At 35.5% G+C, this 21,540-nt stretch overlaps 1 protein-coding gene across 1 annotated transcript in view; it reads left to right on the top strand.

Annotated features, from left to right (window-relative positions):
* The first annotated feature begins 17,778 nt into the window (after window positions 1–17,778).
* The window catches only part of LOC142345932 (uncharacterized), a 29,112-nt gene continuing 25,350 nt past the window's right edge, over window positions 17,779–21,540 (top strand). Inside the window, exon 1 of the mRNA XM_075398397.1 lies at window positions 17,779–18,188. Coding sequence (XP_075254512.1) covers window positions 17,915–18,188 — 274 coding nt within the window. The 5' untranslated portion in view covers window positions 17,779–17,914. The remainder of the gene's footprint in view (window positions 18,189–21,540) is intronic.

Below are 21,540 nucleotides of genomic sequence, written 5' to 3'. Positions count from 1 at the left end.
AACAGATCAAAAATCGGTTTACTCTACGAGGAGATATTCCAACATCAAGGTACCGTACCAAATGACCAAAACGACCCATTTCGGGTCCTGTTTCTGTACTATAACACCACATTATAACCACTATAACCACTCATTATAACCAGTGCTTATAACCACACAAGCCACACATAGTGTGTCAAGGTGACAGACGACATGACCAGAGACGAATAATATAGTTTAATATCGTATTCATGGTAGTGCTTCTCTCCTCAGGAGGTCAAACCGGGGCCAAGTTCCCTGGCCAATTTCTCGAAAACGGCTGAACAAAAAAACGCCCTTAGTACAGCTTGTAGCACTGCTTGAGACACGTGTCATATTAAAAAATGAGCCCAATCGGTGCACTCTTCAAGGAGTTATAGCAAAAAATAGGTACCGTACCAAATGGCCTTAGAGGAGAGATGCTTCGCCTTCAGAGCTAAAATTGAACATCTCAACTACATAAAATGTGGGGTAAAATATATATGGGGACAATCCCCATTATCAAAGGAGTCTAACGAACTAATTGTCGAGCCTAAATGAGCTAGTTTTAGTGGTCAAACATGTAGGTACAGGGAAAGTACCGGACACGAATAGCTCAAAATGGGGGTATGTGTCCTGGCCAATTTCTCAAAAACGGCTGAAAGAAACAAAACGCTATTTACAGGGATTCAAGTACGGCTCAAGCTGAGTTCAAATCAACAAACGGATCAAAAATCGGTTCACTCTACATGGAGATATTCCAACATAAATGTACCGTACCAAATGGCCAAAGAAGCAGAGTACTCGGTCTGCAGAGCCAAAATTGAACCTCTAAACCTGCAAAAACGCTATATAAAGTATACATATTCAGAATCACCATTAGACGGGATATTCAGAACACTAATTTTGTAACCTGAAATCACAAAATTCAAAGATTCAAAACTGGTGCCGGATGGTGTCAATCGCTTCTGGGGCTAAAACGGTGGGCAAGTGTACTGGCCAATTTCTCTAAAACGGCTGAACCAAAATAAACGCCCTTAGTACTGTTTGTAGCACTGCTTGAGATACGCATCATATTAAAAAATGAGCACAATCGGTACATTCTTCGAGGAGTTATGGCAATTATAAGGTACGGTACCAAATCACCAAAAAAGCATGGTGACCTAACTTCAGAGCCAAATTTGACCATCTCAATTCCGTAAAACACTATGGAAAATATATATGGGCATACTCCCCACTAACTGAGGATTCTAAAACACTAACACTTGTTGGGTAAATCGCGCGTTTTGTTGTACCGAAATTTGGGTCACCCAGAATAGCCCGAAAATTCGGCCTATTTCAACTTTGAACATTAATAACTTTTTGATTAGGCCGATTTGGGAAACCAACCAAAAACTGCAAGCAAGAAGGGTTCAGTGCCAACAAAATGCGACCGCTCTCGTTTAATTTGGTCCAGTACTTCAGCAGATATTAACAAAATACTGTTCTGTACCCCATTTTTTGGGCTAAAATCGAAGCCCAAGATCTCCGGACCAGACGTAAAATAACGTGAAACAGCGTTCCCGGCGTATTTGTGGGTGTAATTCTGGTCCACTTCCACGTTCTAGGTCACGGCAAACCTTCATCGTGAGGTGGGAAAAAATTTCCCACCTCACCATGAAGGTTATGATGTTTTGTGTGTTTTGACATAAAACAACATCCACAGAAATTTGATGAAATCGTGAAAAAAGAAAAATTGTTGAATTAACCCAATTATTTGATACAATTAGCTTCAGCAACTTAGAAAGTGTCTAGAAAACACAAAACGCACGCCGAAAAACTTGTTCAATTGCACAAAACCCCACACAGCCATAAAAATTGAGAAGAGATTCATTTTTCTTCATTCATCATTAAATAACAGTTCAAAAAAATATTTTCAGTACTGTGACTAGCCGTTTCAGTGAAGAACGTCCAAAAAGCAACATATTAAGCCATTAATCACTCGTTTTGGTCAAAAAATGAATGAGAAATTCGAAAAATTACAAAACATTAAGTTACTTTCTCAATGTGATAAAAAACAAGTTCTATCCTCCAACTTGTTGATTAGGCCGACTTGAGAAACCAATAAACACCGCAATCAAGAGGGGATTAGGACAAACAACATGCGACTGTGCCCGGCCAATTTGGCAGAGTAGTTCAGATAAAAAAACGTCTTAAACAAAAAGCGTGCCCTCAAAAATATAATTTTTACATCAATGTTTCATGTTTCATGTTTCGCTAAAATAGACCACCGAAACGTGCGGAAATGGGGTACAATATATACTTATAGTGATATTCTCCATCAAATGAGGAATCTCAATCACTATAATTTGTCATAGGGACATAAAAATTTCCAACTTTACTATGTCACACCCGACATAGTCGAAAATTGGCCAAAAACGATGTTCGGCGCATACAGGGCAAAAATTGACCTTCTCAACTAAATAAAACAATATAAAAAATATATATGGGGACACTCTATTTGACTCCTACTCTGCTGGGGTTTTATCCAAAGTAAAGAGCTCAAGCATATCCCCTAGAGCCGCAAAGAAAAAATCGTTCATAAACAAAAAGCAAAAACAAACCTAAAGAAGATTAATTTGTACAGTTTTGATACCCTTCTTTTCTCTTTAATTGCAATTGTTTCATCAGCAAATACAGAAAACAACACCACAAAGCAAAAAAATATTGAATGCATGCAAGAGTCAAGCACATTTGTTTTGATAGGTTGGAAAAATATTTGTTGAGGTAATATATAAAGACGGATTTGAGTTTGCAGAATTTTTGTAAGTTTTTGAATACATTTCAAAGCTTCTGTTTTGTTCTTCACGGTTTTGCCTCACATCATAATGTCTCTGCACGTCATACGTGAAGTTTATGTTACGCATCACAAGTAAAAAATTTCTTTAAAATGTCCAAATTGCACTAAAAAGAAGATAAGGCTTACAAATTTTCCTACTTTGCAGAGCTCATTCTAGCCCAATCATAAATGTTACAATAATGAAAGGTAGTGCCATTTGAGCTCATCAAGAAGGTGGTAAATACTGTAAGTTTCTTCTATTGAAGGATTTTAAGAGGACATTTGAGACTGCGGAATTTTTCAAATAACCCAAAAAATTATTCAATTTTCGGAGTTTGCGTCATCGACGAAAAGCGTGACGATATTTCAATTGTTGTATCAACTAAAACGTCAAACCATATAGGGCTACCAGATGCCAGCTGTGCAAGGTTGAGGTTAATTTGAGGAAGAAATACATGCCTGCGACCATCGCAAAACGAATTTTCTAACATCAAAACATAATAAAGCGGCAAAATATCTGTACCGGGAACAAGTATTCCTGCGTCATGTTCTCTTCATTTCTTCTGAGAATTTTAATTTTTGAGCCATGGCCAACAAAAGCCTAATAGTTCAATTAACTGCAAAGCCGAATAATGTAGATTTTATGCACATTTCTAACGATTGGTTATAACAAGTTTTGTCTACTTTTCCAGTCAGACTGACTTTAGTGTTCAGACAACTTTTTGAATTTAACAAGTTTTGAATCTTTTGTTTGACAAATCATGGCTTGATTAACATAATCAGTTCTCTGCACGTTATATTTGATTGTTAGATTATGCATCATGAACATTGTTTTTCTCTAAATGATCCAAATTACACCAAAAAGGAAAAAGAGGCTGTTTTTCTTTGTGACTTGCAGTGCTCTTACTGAAGAAATTATACATGTTAAAACAGTCCAAACCTTTGAAATTACAGCTGTTGAAATGATTGACCCCGCTTCAAGTTTTCTCTAAGTCAATTTTTTGTAGTGGACGTTTCGGATTGCTGTTAGTTTCAAATCCCGCGAGAGATCTGGTAAAGTTTGGTGTTTGAGTTATCGGTGAAAAGCCTGATCATGTTTCAAATAATATATCAGCTCACATAGGACTACTCTGTGCCCTTTGTGCAATGTTGAAGTAAATTGGAGGAAAAAACCATAATTGCGACCATCGGAAAACCAATTTTCCAACAGCAAACTATAAAACAGCGGAAAAATATCTATCCCGGGATTAAGTATTCCTATGTTATGTTCTCTCCATTTCCTCTGAGATGACAGCATTTTGGGCCAGTATCTTTGATCACATAGCGTTGCAATTAGTGCAAAAATCGAATAGATGGAGATTTACATTACGTTTCTATCGATCTTTTAAAATAATTTTTGTCCAAACTTTCTAGTCAAACTGACTTCTGTATTCGGAAAAACTTTTGAATTTAATCAGTTTTCCATCACTTGATTGACAAAGCATGGCCTTCGTAACATGATCAGTTCTTCTCACGTTATTTGTGATTGTTTGATTCTGCATCATGAAATTTGTTTATCTCTAAATGATCCAAATTACACAAAAAAAGGAAAAAGAGGCTCAGATTTTTTTGTGCCTTGCAGTGCTCACATTGATAAATTTACATTTGTTATAATAGTCCAAACCTATAATATAAGAGCTTCTAAACGGATCGGCAGAACTTCTAGGCTTCAATTTTTCAATTTTCGATAGCGTACGTTTCGGGTTGTTGTTACGCTCAAATCTTGCAAGAAATTATGTAAAATGTGGTGTTTGATTTATCGGCGAAAAGCATGATGATGTTTCAACTGAAATGTCAAACCACATAGGGCTACAAAATGTCACGTTTTGCAAGATTGATGTTAAATTGAGGAAGAAATAGATGCCTGCGACCATCGCAAAACGAATTTTCTAACATCAAAACATAATAAAGCGGCAAAACATCTGTACCGGGAACAAGTATTCCTGCGTCATGTTCTCTTCATTTCTTCTGAGAATTTTAATTTTTGAGCCATGGCCAACAAAAGCCTAATAGTTCAATTAACTGCAAAGCCGAATAATGTAGATTTTATGCACATTTCTAACGATTGGTTACAACAAGTTTTGTCTACTTTTCCAGTCAGACTGACTTTAGTGTTCAGACAACTTTTTGAATTTAACATGTTTTGAATCTTTTGTTTGACAAATCATGGCTTGATTAACATAATCAGGTCTCTGCACGTTATAATTGATTGTTAGATTATGCATCATGAACATTGTTTTTCTCTAAATGATCCAAATTACCCCAAAAAGGAAAAAGAGGCTGTTTTTCTTTGTGACTTGCAGTGCTCCTACTGATGAAATTATACATGTTAAAATAGTCCAAACCTATTAAATTGCAGCTGATGAAATGATTGACCCCGCTTCAAGTTTGCTCCAAGTCAATTTTTTGTAGTGGACGTTTCGGATTGCTATTAGTTTCAAATCCCGCGAGAGATCTCGTAAAGTTTGGTGTTTGAGTTATCGGTGAAAAGCCTGATCATGTTTCAAATAATATATCAGCTCACATAGGGCTACTATGTGCCCTTTGTCCACTGTTGAAGTAAATTGGAGGAAAAAACTATAATTGCGACCATCGGAAAATCAATTTTCCAACAGCAAACTATAATACAGCGGAAAAATATCTATCCCGGGATTAAGTATTCCTATGTTATGTTCTCTCCATTTCCTCTGAGATGACAGCATTTTGGGCCAGTATCTGTGATCACATAGCGTTGCAATTAGTGCAAAAATCGAATAGATAGAGATTTACATTACGTTTCTATCGATCTTTTAAAATAATTTTTGTCCAATTTTTCTAGTCAGACTGACTTCTGTATTCGGAAAAATTTTAGAATTTAATCAGTTTTCCATCACTTGATTGTCAAAGCATGGCCTTCGTAACATGATCAGTTCTTCTCACGTTATATATGATTGTTTGATTCTGCATCATGAAATTTGTTTATCTCTAAATGATCCAAAGTACACAAAATGTAAAAAGAGGCTCAGATTTTTTTGTGCCTTGCAGTGCTCATATTGATAAATTTACATTTGTTATAATAATCCAAACCTATAATATAAGAGCTTCTAAACGGATCGGCAGAACTTCTAGGCTTCTATTTTTCAATTTTTGACAGCGTACGTTTCGGATTGTTGTTACGCTCAAATCTCGCAAGAAATTATGTAAAATGTGGTATTTGATTTATCGGCGAAAAGCATGATGATGTTTCAACTAAAATGTCAAACCATATAGGGCTACAAGATGTCACGTTTTGCAAGATTGATGTTAAATTGAGGAAGAAATAGATGCCTGCGACCATCGCAAAACGAATTTTCTAACATCAAAACATAATAAAGCGGCAAAATATCTGTACCGGGAACAAGTATTCCTGCGTCATGTTCTCTTCAATTCTTCTGAGATTTTTAATTTTTGAGCCATGGCCAACAAAAGCCTAATAGTTCAATTAACTGCAAAGCCGAATAATGTAGATTTTATGCACATTTCTAACGATTGGTTATAACAAGTTTTGTCTACTTTTCCAGTCAGACTGACTTTAGTGTTCAGACAACTTTTTGAATTTAACAAGTTTTGAATCTTTTGTTTGACAAATCATGGCTTGATTAACATAATCAGGTCTCTGCATGTTATAATTGATTGTTAGATTATGCATCATGAACATTGTTTTTCTCTAAATGATCCAAATTACCCCAAAAAGGAAAAAGAGGCTGTTTTTCTTTGTGACTTGCAGTGCTCCTACTGATGAAATTATACATGTTAAAATAGTCCAAACCTATTAAATTGCAGCTGATGAAATGATTGACCCCGCTTCAAGTTTGCTCCAAGTCAATTTTTTGTAGTGGACGTTTCGGATTGCTATTAGTTTCAAATCCCGCGAGAGATCTTGTAAAGTTTGGTGTTTGAGTTATCGGTGAAAAGCCTGATCATGTTTCAAATAATATATCAGCTCACATAGGGCTACTATGTGCCCTTTGTGCAATGTTGAAGTAAATTGGAGGAAAAAACTATAATTGCGACCATCGGAAAATCAATTTTCCAACAGCAAACTATAATACAGCGGAAAAATATCTATCCCGGGATTAAGTATTCCTATGTTATGTTCTCTCCATTTCCTCTGAGATGGCAGCATTTTGGGCCAGTATCTTTGATCACATAGCGTTGCAATTAGTGCAAAAATCGAATAGCTAGAGATTTACATTACGTTTCTATCGATCTTTTAAAATAATTTTTGTCCAAACTTTCTAGTCAGACTGAATTCTGTATTCGGAAAATTTTTTGAATTTAATCAGTTTTCCATCACTTGATTGTCAAAGCATGGCCTTCGTAACATGATCAGTTCTTCTCACGTTATTTGTGATTGTTTGATTCTGCATCATGAAATTTGTTTATCTCTAAATGATCCAAATTACACAAAAAAGGAAAAAGAGGCTCAGATTTTTTGTGCCTTGCAGTGCTCATATTGATAAATTTACATTTGTTATAATAATCCAAACCTATAATATAAGAGCTTCTAAACGGATCGGCAGAACTTCTAGGCTTCTATTTTTCAATTTTTGACAGCGTACGTTTCGGATTGTTGTTACGCTCAAATCTCGCAAGAAATTATGTAAAATGTGGTGTTTGATTTATCGGCGAAAAGCATGATGATGTTTCAACTAAAATGTCAAACCATATAGGGCTACAAGATGTCACGTTTTGCAAGATTGATGTTAAATTGAGGAAGAAATAGATGCCTGCGACCATCGCAAAACGAATTTTCTAACATCAAAACATAATAAAGCGGCAAAATATCTGTACCGGGAACAAGTATTCCTGCGTCATGTTCTCTTCAATTCTTCTGAGATTTTTAATTTTTGAGCCATGGCCAACAAAAGCCTAATAGTTCAATTAACTGCAAAGCCGAATAATGTAGATTTTATGCACATTTCTAACGATTGGTTATAACAAGTTTTGTCTACTTTTCCAGTCAGACTGACTTTAGTGTTCAGACAACTTTTTGAATTTAACAAGTTTTGAATCTTTTGTTTGACAAATCATGGCTTGATTAACATAATCAGGTCTCTGCACGTTATAATTGATTGTTAGATTATGCATCATGAACATTGTTTTTCTCTAAATGATCCAAATTACCCCAAAAAGGAAAAAGAGGCTGTTTTTCTTTGTGACTTGCAGTGCTCCTACTGATGAAATTATACATGTTAAAATAGTCCAAACCTATTAAATTGCAGCTGATGAAATGATTGACCCCGCTTCAAGTTTGCTCCAAGTCAATTTTTTGTAGTGGACGTTTCGGATTGCTATTAGTTTCAAATCCCGCGAGAGATCTCGTAAAGTTTGGTGTTTGAGTTATCGGTGAAAAGCCTGATCATGTTTCAAATAATATATCAGCTCACATAGGGCTACTATGTGCCCTTTGTCCAATGTTGAAGTAAATTGGAGGAAAAAACTATAATTGCGACCATCGGAAAATCAATTTTCCAACAGCAAACTATAATACAGCGGAAAAATATCTATCCCGGGATTAAGTATTCCTATGTTATGTTCTCTCCATTTCCTCTGAGATGACAGCATTTTGGGCCAGTATCTGTGATCACATAGCGTTGCAATTAGTGCAAAAATCGAATAGATAGAGATTTACATTACGTTTCTATCGATCTTTTAAAATAATTTTTGTCCAAACTTTCTAGTCAGACTGAATTCTGTATTCGGAAAATTTTTTGAATTTAATCAGTTTTCCATCACTTGATTGTCAAAGCATGGCCTTCGTAACATGATCAGTTCTTCTCACGTTATTTGTGATTGTTTGATTCTGCATCATGAAATTTGTTTATCTCTAAATGATCCAAATTACACAAAAAAGGAAAAAGAGGCTCAGATTTTTTGTGCCTTGCAGTGCTCATATTGATAAATTTACATTTGTTATAATCATCCAAACCTATAATATAAGAGCTTCTAAACGGATCGGCAGAACTTCTAGGCTTCTATTTTTCAATTTTTGACAGCGTACGTTTCGGATTGTTGTTACGCTCAAATCTCGCAAGAAATTATGTAAAATGTGGTGTTTGATTTATCGGCGAAAAGCATGATGATGTTTCAACTAAAATGTCAAACCATATAGGGCTACAAGATGTCACGTTTTGCAAGATTGATGTTAAATTGAGGAAGAAATAGATGCCTGCGACCATCGCAAAACGAATTTTCTAACATCAAAACATAATAAAGCGGCAAAATATCTGTACCGGGAACAAGTATTCCTGCGTCATGTTCTCTTCAATTCTTCTGAGATTTTTAATTTTTGAGCCATGGCCAACAAAAGCCTAATAGTTCAATTAACTGCAAAGCCGAATAATGTAGATTTTATGCACATTTCTAACGATTGGTTATAACAAGTTTTGTCTACTTTTCCAGTCAGACTGACTTTAGTGTTCAGACAACTTTTTGAATTTAACAAGTTTTGAATCTTTTGTTTGACAAATCATGGCTTGATTAACATAATCAGGTCTCTGCACGTTATAATTGATTGTTAGATTATGCATCATGAACATTGTTTTTCTCTAAATGATCCAAATTACCCCAAAAAGGAAAAAGAGGCTGTTTTTCTTTGTGACTTGCAGTGCTCCTACTGATGAAATTATACATGTTAAAATAGTCCAAACCTATTAAATTGCAGCTGATGAAATGATTGACCCCGCTTCAAGTTTGCTCCAAATCAATTTTTTGTAGTGGACGTTTCGGATTGCTATTAGTTTCAAATCCCGCGAGAGATCTTGTAAAGTTTGGTGTTTGAGTTATCGGTGAAAAGCCTGATCATGTTTCAAATAATATATCAGCTCACATAGGGCTACAATGTGCCCTTTGTGCAATGTTGAAGTAAATTGGAGGAAAAAACTATAATTGCGACCATCGGAAAATCAATTTTCCAACAGCAAACTATAATACAGCGGAAAAATATCTATCCCGGGATTAAGTATTCCTATGTTATGTTCTCTCCATTTCCTCTGAGATGGCAGCATTTTGGGCCAGTATCTTTGATCACATAGCGTTGCATTTAGTGCAAAAATCGAATAGATAGAGATTTACATTACGTTTCTATCGATCTTTTAAAATAATTTTTGTCCAAACTTTCTAGTCAGACTGAATTCTGTATTCGGAAAATTTTTTGAATTTAATCAGTTTTCCATCACTTGATTGTCAAAGCATGGCCTTCGTAACATGATCAGTTCTTCTCACGTTATTTGTGATTGTTTGATTCTGCATCATGAAATTTGTTTATCTCTAAATGATCCAAATTACACAAAAAAGGGAAAAGAGGCTCAGACTTTTTTGTGCCCTGCAGTTCTCATACTGATGAATTTATACATGTTATAGTAGTTCAAACCTTTAGAACATTAGTTGTAATTGACATGACACAATATGTAGGTCTCATCTATTCGAGTTTTCAGAGGATATTTTGGAATTCTGTTTCATTAATTTCTCGTGAGAGATTATGTAAATTTTGGTGTTTGAGTTATCGGCAAAAATCCTGATGTTGTTTCAATCAATATATCAGCTCACATTTGGCTACTAGATGTCACGTTGTGCACGTTTAAGGTAAATTTCAGAAAAAAAAACAATTTTGCCATCATCGGAAAACGAATTTCTCAACTGCAAAACATAACACATCGGAAAATTTATCCCGGGAACAAGTATTCCTACGTCACGTTCTCTCAATTTCTTTTGAGATGACAGAATTTAGAGCAAAAACCGTTGCACATATAACATTAAGATTAATGCAAACAACAGAATACATAAAAATTTGATTCACGTTTCTATCGGTCTTTTAAAATAATTTTTGCCAAAATCTCTAGTCAGACTGACTTCCGTATTCAGAAAAATTTTTGAATTTAATCAGTTTCGCATCATTTATTCGACAAAGTATGGCCTTTGTTACGTGATTATTTCTTTGCACGTTATAAGTGATTGTTAGATTATGCCTCATGAATTCTGTTTTCTTCTCATTGATCCAAATTACCCCAAAAAGGAACAAGATGCTCAGATTTTGTTGTGCCTTGCAGTGCTCATACTGATGAAATTTTACATGGTATAATAGTCCAAACCTATAAATCCCTAGTTGTAATTGACATGACTCAATTAATAGGTTTCATCGAGTCAAGTTTTTTCAAAGGATATTTCGGATTTCTGTTTCATTAAATTCTCGTGAGAGATTATGTAAATTTTAGTGTTTGAGTTATCGGCAAAAATCCTGATGTTTTTTCAATCAATATATCAGCTCACATTTGGCTACTAGATGTCACGTTGTGCAAGTTTAAGGTAAATTTGAGAAAAAAAAACAATTTTGCCATCAACGGAAAACCAATTTCTCAACTGCAAAACAAAATACATCGGAGAATTTATCCCGGGAACAAGTATTCCTACGTCACGTTCTCTCCATTTCTTTTGAGATGACAATATTTAGAGCAAAAACCCTTGCACAGATAACAATAAGATTAATGCAAACAACAGAATACATAAAAATTTTGATTCACGTTTCTATCGGTCTTTTAAAATAATTTTTGCCAAATTTTCTAGTCAGACTGACTTCCGTATTCAGAAAATTTCTGAATTTAATCAGTTTTGCATCATTTGTTCGACCAAGTATGGCCTTTTTTACGTGATTAGTTCTTTGCACGTTATAAGCGATTGATAGATTATGCCTCATGAATTCTGTTTTCTTCTCATTGATCCAAATTACACCAAAAAGGAACAAGAGGCTCAGATTTTGTTGTGCCTTGCAGTGCTCATACTGATGAAAATTTACATGTTATAATAGTCCAAACCTATAAATCCCTAGTTGTAATTGACATGACTCAATTAATAGGTTTCATCGAGTCAAGTTTTTTTAGAGGACATTTCGGATTTCTGTTTCATTAAATTCTCGTGAGACATTATGTAAATTTTGGTGTTTGAGTTATCGGCAAAAATGCTGATGTTGTTTCTATCAATATATCAGCTCACATTTGGCTACTAGATGTCACGTTGTTCACGTTTAAGGTAAATTTAAGAAAAAAACAATTTTGCCATCATCGGAAAACCAATTTCTCAACTGCAAAACATAATACATCGGAAAATTTATCCCGGGAACAAGTATTCCTACGTCACGTTCTCTCCATTTCTTTTGAGATGACAGAATTTAGACCAAAAACCCTTGCACACATAACATTAAGATTAATGCAAACAATAGAATACATAAAAATTTGATTCACGTTTCTATCGGTCTTTTAAAATAATTTTTGCCAAATTTTCTAGTCAGACTGACTTCCGTATTCAGAAAAATTTTTGAATTTAATCAGTTTTGCATCATTTGTTCGACAAAGTATGGCCTTTGTTACGTGATTAGTTCTTTGCACGTTATAAGTGATTGTTAGATTATGCCTCACGAATTCTGTTTTCTTCTCATTGATCCAAATTACCCCAAAAAGGATCAAGAGGCTCAGATTTTGTTGTGCCTTGCAGTGCTCATACTGATGAATTTTTACATGTTATAATAGTCCAAACCTATAAATCCCTAGTTGTAATTGACATGACTCAATCAATAGGTTTCGTCGAGTCAAGTTTTTTTAGAGGTTGTTTCGGATTTCTGTTACGTTAAATTCTCCCGAGAGCTTATGTAAATTTTGGTGTTTGAGTTATCGGCGAAAAACCAGATGATGTTTCAATTCATCTATCAGCTCACTTGGGCCTACTATATGCCACGTTGTGCAAGGCTGAAGTAATTGGTAGGGAAAAAACGATGTTTAGGACCATGAGAACACCATTTCTACAACAGCAATACATAATGCAGCGAAAAATATCTCCGGGAAACAAGTATTCCTGCATCAATTTTTTTTTCCATTTCTTCTAAGATGACAGCATTTTGAGCCAGTACCCTCACACACAGTACCTTGCAATTACTCCCAGAACCGAATAAATGGCGATTTTCATGCACGTTTCCGCCAATTTTTAAAAAATAAGTATTGTCCAACTTTTCTAGTCAGCCTGACTTCAGTGTGCAGAATAACTTTGGGCGGTATGTATTAAATTCTCAGTCTTCCATTTGCCAAAACAAATTTTTCTTTAGAGCAGGGGAGGCTTGGAACTAGCCGAGTTTGCGGTTTCTGGTTTAAATGTGTTTTTGCAGAGTGGAAGATTAAATTTTTTCAGTTCAGTCAACAAAATTATATTCATTGTTCACCATTTTTTTCATTTATTTTCAATAGTAACTTCCGGTCCAAGAAAAGTCCCAGAGCAATTTAGGTAATCTTGAAAACGTTTTAAAAACGAAAATGAAATTTTGTTAATGATAAATATTTTAAATTTTTTGTTCACTTCAGTCCATCTTTGGAAAAATCATAGGGAAGCTTTATGGAATTGTCTTTGCTATCTGAAAAGAAAAACTACGAATTTTATTTTCAAACTCAGTTTTCCTGTAAAAATATTCCTTCAAACTGATACCTTAAAATCACAAAAAAAAATTGCAGGTAAATTACCTGAATAATGTGCAGGTAAGCAATTCCGGGGAAAATTGTGCAGGTAAATTTCACCTGCACTTGGCCTTACCTGAACACTGTTCAGGTAAATTTACCTATACATTATTTAGAGTCTACTATCAACGTAGGTTATCAAAACTTTAAGAAAAAAGGTGCCGTTGTAACCTCAAATAATCAGGATTTTTACTTAAAAAAATTAATGACACTGCAAATTGATCTTCGCCTCTGAATTAAAGTAATATCAAACTCCAAAAATTGGATCCAAAAATTTCTGGTAACGCATAAAGCTATTGGGGACTTGACTAAATATTTTTTTGAGCGTGACCTTTGGCCAAACCAAAGGTCAATCATCACGTATGAGTTTTCAGATCGAGGATTACCCAGCATTTCTTCTACATTTTTTGATCTTCAAGCTGCTGGAAGTCTGATGTATTTACTGTATTTAAGTGATTTGTTTGATTTCTCTGTTTAAAAAAGCAAACCTTGAATTAGAGAAATCGAGATTTTTCCAGAGCTCAGGAGCGGACACATATGCGGAATAGCTTTAGTTTTTTGTATAAACTGTATAATTTTCTACTGTATAATTTTCTACTGAAAATTTCGACTGATTTGTTTTCTAATTGATTACAGGCATTGTCGTTTTCGCATTTGTCGCAATAACTTACTTCTGTAAGCTGCTAAGTTATCTACTCGTTAATTTATTGAGAAGTTTGAAATAAAAACGTATAGTTCGCATTTTCGTCGGTCATTTCCCTTCAAAAGTTGTCTGCACATATTATTGGAAGAGGTTTTACAAAAATGCAAAAATTTTCTGCAATTACAAAAAAACTCGTCGCACAAAGAATTTATCTATGAAAAAATCAAAACCAGCTCATGTAATCTATTTCTGTTAGCTTCAGAAGGTCTTTCAATTCACAGCTCCTACGTTCTGCGTTGCTCCTCGTTGATCAATGATTTTGTTCCTTTGTTCCTGCTAATGAAATCTGCAAATGAAAACATCCTAATAATTTTGTTTTTTTTAATTAAGTATCAATAATTGGTTGTCAATTTCTCTTGTTTGCTGTAGTCATAGAATGAATGCAGTTTTCTCGTTTCGGGAAAATTAAGAGCTGAAAACTTTTATTAACCATGAAGAAATTGTTTATCGAGTCAATCATGAATTAGCATTGCATTAGTTTGTGGTTCATCTTTAGTTCTTATTGAAAAAAGACAACTTCATCTGAAAAATATAAGTCGACGTGCATTCTTGACACTGAGTGCAGAAATCTACTTCATTATAAAATAAGATTTTCGATCTAAGCAATGCTCTAAACTTACAATTTTGGATGGAAAACTTTACAGCATTTCGTTAAACTATTGCAGCCTCGACGAAAATTTTTTTAGCACTAATGAAATTTTTGTTTTTGGAAAACATGACTTGACTATGTTAAGTGATCAGACGTAATGAGTTAATCAATCATACTTAGACAAATTTAATGTATGAAAATTTTTTTTGAGTCAGAGAAATGAGGACTTTTTGGAACAGCTTAAAATAAAATAAAATCAGCCTAGGCAGTAGTAGTTTTATTTAAAGAACATATTTTCCCTTAACGTTTCGTTCAAGAAAATGAGGACTGATGATAACGCAAAAATAATTATTGTGCCAATATATTTACTAACCAAACGTCAGAAGTTTTGTTCCGATGACAAATAATTTTTTTAACTATAAACTAATTGTGGATCATTTAATTTGGTGTCTTATTCGAGTAGGCCTATACTTGACTGATATGCTTTCGGAGTGGTTACCCTCTGTAATATCTTTGGACCTGTCTATTTCATCTACTTTTGTTTCTTCACTTGTTAGCTTATCCATTTTTAAAACGAGAAATAATGATTAAAAACGCATCGGTTTCCTTGTTTCAATTAGTCTAGTGCTGAAAATTTTATATGGCCACAAACATTAACGAGGCGACCGAGAAGTTGCAATGCATCATTATAAATTATTTCTGGTCAGATCGCATCGTGTAAATATGTAATCTGTCATGTAATCTATAATGAAAAGTCGTTGAGCGGTTTTCCCATACGTAAATGTCCTTTTGGCAACCTTCATTTTATTATCTGATTGGCCAAAAAAATATGCAGAAGCCTATCACAGAACAATGTACATGATATCATTTAATGAGGAACAAAAAAAGTAGACTCCACTGTATAGAGTTATTTATGGCCGATGCGACATCAAACAAAGAGAGAATTCAAAAGTTTCTGCCAGCTAGCTGCTGATTCTAATTTTTTAATACTACAAATTTGATCAGGTCGATAACGGCAAATCAGGAGTCTAGACAGTTTAATTTTGCCTAACAGAGCTTTCAACAGAGCTTTTGTTGAAATAAAGTTTCAAAATTTAAAAATTTAAATTTATATTTTGCACCAAGCTGGCGACAAAATGCACTGTATTGATCTCAAACTTTTTCTGAAAGAAAAATAAATCATTCAACGCCAGTTTTACATTTTGAGCAAGCAAATTTGCTTGCTGAATTCAACGGTGTCCGCTCTCCCATGTTTTAAGATAAGGCTTCGTAGGCTTTTGCGGAAAACAGTAACAGGAAGGGGAATCTGGTTCAAAATCGTTCAAATTTGAAGAAATTTACCTCAAATTTCCCCGATTGCGGAATTTGATGGCGCGCGAGAAAGGTGGACAGATTTTTGCCACTATTATCCGCAAAATTACGTCCCTAATATCCGCGCTAATGTATCTACTTTCCGCGGTTTAATCGTCATTACATTCCATCGTTTTGGTGTCTTTGTCGCTATTGTCCTGGTAACTACTGTCCACAATTTTTATGTCATTATTACCCGCGTCTTTTTTATCCAAATTTTTATAGTCACTTTTACGCGAGGCTTATAGTTAGAAAATTGCTTAATTGTTTTAAATGATTTAAAAAAATTTTGTTTTAGAAAGGAGGTAAACTGTCGTCGCTAAAGAGTCAGGATAGGTTTCAAATGCAAATGATTCCTAATCTGCTTTCTGTCCCAAATTTTAGCTGATGGAAAAAAAATCAGCAATGAATGATTTTTATTAAATTAATCATTGGATCAATTTTATCTTTGAATTGAAAATGTACTGAAGGACGTTACTCAAAAATATCACCGTGATAAAACAACACTTAGTGTTTTATTTCAAAATAATCTGACGCTTTTCATAAATAGGTCTAGTGTAGTGTTTGACGCCATTAAAATGACTGCCACTGAGTTCAATTCGCTGTCAGATTATCTAAAAACAAAAATTGGCGTGTTAGTTGTAGATTATTCATTGTACGCTTTGATCTAATTTGTGGACAAAGCTGACAAACTGCTGGCATTGATTTTAGAATTTTTAAAATAATGGCAGCATAATTGATTTATAGATTATTATAAATTTTAGCGCAGTATATATTTAAAATTGAATAAATAATCATGGTCAAAATAGCGGACATTGACGACGATTTGCCCGCTCACAAATTACGGACATTTGTGACGATTTCCCAACTCACAAATTGCGGACGTTTGTGACGTCAAAACGTGATTTTACAATATCAGCGACGGAATATTGTTACGGTTGTCCGCAGTTTTTCTTGTCACTGTTGTCCACAATTTATCGAACTTTATACAATGCAAAATGGAGTGACAAAAGAATTCCACTCGTGTTTGCAAACGTGGATTCAACTGAATTTCTAGGATTGCCGACGTAATGACTATCTAAAGACCCGTTTCAATGGCGACAATCAAATTGTCGGGCCTCAGTTTTCTATGATCAGCAGCTGGTTATTATATTCAACTTCCAAGTCTGATGGAGTTCTAATTTCATATAGATTTCTTGTGTGAAAATGTAAATTCCTAATACTTTTCATCAACTTTCATTATGATTCAAAAAAGATTTCGGTCATTTCATCACAAAGTACATAATTTTTCATCGGTGATTTACATGAGTCTGAAGCCATTACGTGTGTGTGTGTCAAAAGTACTTGGTTTGCAAAAAAAGTCTTTCCTCCTTTTGATAAATCCGTTTTATTGATAAATTTATCTTTTCTGTATTTGTAGCCGTTTGTTCATTGTTTTAGAGAAAATTCTGAACAAGTATCACTGATGGTTAGTTATAGTATAACTCGTTTTTAAAGTCTGAAAGTAAAACTTGTGGTGTTGTTTTTTCGAGACAATAAAAACTAGCTCGACCAAATATAAATTTTCTTGCAGAAAAATTATTCGTCTGCAGTGGCGAAAAGATAAATGAATCTATTTTTATTCATTTTCGTCGCAACTAAGTTTGCGCGGGCTGGTTTCAATTCTCGTCAACCAATTGCTTTTCTATGAAAAAAAAATGTGAGCAAAAAGAAATCTTCACATAAACGTGACTTAAAATGTGATGCTTCTATAATTAGCGCTGTTCTACGTCTTAATAACTTCACGAAGCTTTGTTATAAGCCGTTGAATTTTGTTACAGAAATCATTTTTTTTTTGTAATTGAATTATAAAAATATTAAGTAAATAGAACCCAGTTCAAGAACGTCTGCAAACTGTTTATACAATGGAGGGCGGCGGTAATGACAATGGTTCTCAGTTCTCGATTAACAGCGCCAACGCTGCCGAAGTTGTCCATAGCTCCAGCTCAGATTCTGGCATTAATTCTTCTGGAAGTCATAGCAATCAATCAAATGTTCCGATACAATCAGAGGACTTGTTTATTGGAGAGCTTATTGAGCAGGTGCCAGCTAACGCCAGTGCAGAAACTGTCCTTGAAATGTCACCACACGTAATCCAATCGATGAGTCCAACAGAAAACTCGTATCATCCACCACAAGGTTCGCGAATTTTTAGTTCATCCATCACAGCTCAGTTATCAAAACGAAATCAAGTTTTCGACTCAAATGTTAAATTAGTTGGACAAAGATATAAACATGAAACTGAATATCGCATTCAGCGAAAATTGCGCTTCATGTTACAAAGTAAATGTAACGGCTGCTCTCCTTGTGTTTCACAAAGAAAATTTTACACCGCCCAGTTCGCTCTGAGTGGTTACAAAATCTGTCCGGATACTTCGTTTATGCAGTTTGCTGTTGTAACTGTATATCCGTTCTGCTGTACTTACCGTTGCATTAATCTGTTCGTAGTTACTGGCTAATCTTAGATTTTTCAACTATCAATTTGAACTGCATTGCTACATATCACACAATACGGGATCTCTTTATGTATACCAGTTCAATCCGATAGAAAAAACAAATCGAAGACAAAGTTATATGTCTAAGACCTGTTTGTGCAAAAAATAGTTAAATTTAAACTTAAGTTGGCTTTTGCTGTTTGTAGTCACAAGTTGAGAATACCAGAAGTTGGGGTTGTAACAGTTGAATTTCAGCTCCAATTATTCGTGGATTCAAGACACAGCAACAGAATTTACTGCTCAAGAATAATATTTTTGAATACAAGACACAGTAACAATTTACTGCTCAGGAATATTATAGTTCAAGACACAGTAACACGTTATTTACTGCTCAACACAATTTGTTTTTGCAATATTTTGCTGAGTTATACATTAAGCCGTGTTCTGCGGCTGCTACGTTGAGTACTGTGTGTTGCTTTTTGTTATTTCCCCCTTTTCTCTTTTTTCTCACGTGACAAACTGTAACTAGAACAAGAACTATAACTAGAACTATTAAATGACTAGGACAACAGAAAGTGTTTTGTTTCTATTTTCCCTCCTACGCAAGCTTGGCGAGCTTAGCTCCAACATCGCCGGCCCTGTTTTTCTATGTGAAAACATCTTCGTCCATTGATAGTACTGGAGCGAGCTTCACCACAGGCCTCTTGTAGACACCGTCTTTTGTTTTTATCGATTCTGATCGAACTGTTCGGTCAGAACCCTCCATTGTTTCTGTTACTTGACCAAGTTTGTAATATCCTCTATTGTCACTGTCTTCGATCAACCAAACGAGATCACCTTTGTTCAGAATTCTGTTTGATTTACAATTCCATTTTTGTCGATTGTTCAATGGTGGCAGATACTCATTTCTGAATCTGTCCCAGATGAGATCGGAGTATGCTTGTGTTTGTCGGAAGAGCTTTCTTGATTAACGAACTCTTCTGCACATGGTAGGTATGGTAAACAAACATTTTTGTTGCCAAGCAGAAAGTGGTTTGGAGTAAAAGATTCCAAATTGTTTACATCCGAACTGACTGGTGTCAAGGTTCTTGCATTCAACGTCTGCTCAACAAGACACATTGTTGTTGAAAGAACATCTTCCGTAATTGATCTGTTCCCCAACACTGCGTACATTGCTTTCTTGCAACTTCTGACCGGTCTTTCCCATACTCCTCCAAAGTGAGGTGCGGCAGGCGGATTGAACTTACATTTGATTCCTTGTTGAACAGAATGTTCTTCAATTCTTTCTTTGTTCCATGCTGAGACATACTCTTTGAACTCCCGGTCTGCTCCAACGAAGTTGGTCCCGTTGTCACTGATCATTTTTATGGGTTTGCTTCTTCGAACTATGAACCGCATAATTGCTTTTAGACAACTGTCAGTGTCAAACTTTGGAACTATCCCTATACGGCTCGTACTGTTAGACATGTGAACAAACAACACCATCATTTTTCATTTCTGCGCCCAATTTTAAGTGTAAATGGGACAAAATAGTCTACTCCATCATTTGCAAAAGCGGTTGAAGCATCAAGCCTTTCTGTCGGTAGCTCAGCCATCACTGGAGTCATTGTTTGTGCTCTGCCTCTTCGGCAGGTGATGCATTTGTTCTTTATAGAACGCAAGGCATTCCTTACGCCAATAATCCAGAATCGTTGCTGAACTATGTTTTTGACATGCTCAGTCCATTCATAGGAATTGTTCTTGTGCTCGTTACGCAATAATAACTCCACAACATGGTGTTTCCAATGTAAAAATATTTGATGCTTCGCGTTGAAGTCCAATTGACGTTTGCCTATTCTGCCTTTGGCACGAATAAGTCCCCTTTGGTCAAGGAGAGGTGAAAACTGGAGGATTTTGCTAGTTTCTGGAATTTCCTTTTCAGCCTTGAGAGATTTCATCTCTTCAGCAAACTGTTCTTGCTGCAGTAGTCTGAAGATGCTTGCTTGTGCACCCTCTCTTTCTTCAACACTTAGTGTTTTTGTTGCAGGTTTCTGTTTTTTAAATACCCGCTGTACGTATGCCATTGTATTTACTAGTCGATTGAAGTTGCTGAATCGTCCTCACTGAGTCATCGGCTTCTTCTCTTCAACCTTTGCTGAGAAAACCATTTGGTTGTTTTGTTCGTCTTAAGCAAATGTTAAATTCACCTGTTCAGGCCATTCGCTCTCTGGCTGCTTCAACCAGTCCGGCCCAGTGAGCCATTCACTTCTCTTAAATTCGTCAACATGGATCGCTCGTGTCCCGATGTCAGCTGGAATTGTTTTTGTGCTCGTTACGCAATAATAACTCCACAACATGGTGTTTCCAATGTAAAAATATTGGATGCCTCGCGTTGAAGTCCAATTGACGTTTGCCTATTCTGCCTTTGGCACGAATAAGTCCTCTTTGGTCAAGGAAAGATGAAAACTGGAGGATTTTGCTATTTTTTGGAATTTCCTTTTCAACCTTGAGAGATTTCATCTCTGCAGCAAACTGTTCTTGCTGCAGTAGTCTGAAGATGCTTGCTTGTGCACCCTCTCTTTCTTCAACACTTAGTGTTTTTATTGCAGATTTGTGTTTTTTAAATACCCGCTGTACGTATGCCATTGTATTTACTAGTCGATTGAAGTTGCTGAATCGTCCTCACTGAGTTATCGGCTTCTTCTCTTCAACCTTTGCTGAGAAGACCATTTGGTCGTTTTGTTCGTCTTAAGCAAATGTTAAATTCACATGTTCAGGCCATTCGCTCTCTGGCTGCTTCAACCAGGCCGGCCCAGTGAGCCATTCACTTCTCTTAAATTCGTCAACATGGATCGCTCGTGTCCCGATGTCAGCTGGAATTGTTCTTGTGCTCGTTACGCAATAATAACTCCACAACATGGTGTTTCCAATGTAAAAATATTGGGTGCTTCGCGTTGAAGTCCAACTGACGTTTGCCTATTCTGCCTTTGGCACGAATAAGTCCCCTTTGGTCAAGGAAAGGTGAAAACTGGAGGATTTTGCTTTTTTTTGGAATTTCCTTTTCAGACTTGAGAGAT

This window comes from Convolutriloba macropyga, chromosome 9 (assembly GCF_964194025.1).
Source record: "Convolutriloba macropyga chromosome 9, txConMacr16.3, whole genome shotgun sequence".
In the NCBI taxonomy this organism is placed as follows: domain Eukaryota; kingdom Metazoa; phylum Xenacoelomorpha; order Acoela; family Convolutidae; genus Convolutriloba; species Convolutriloba macropyga.
This window is presented reverse-complemented; position numbering and strand designations above follow the sequence as displayed.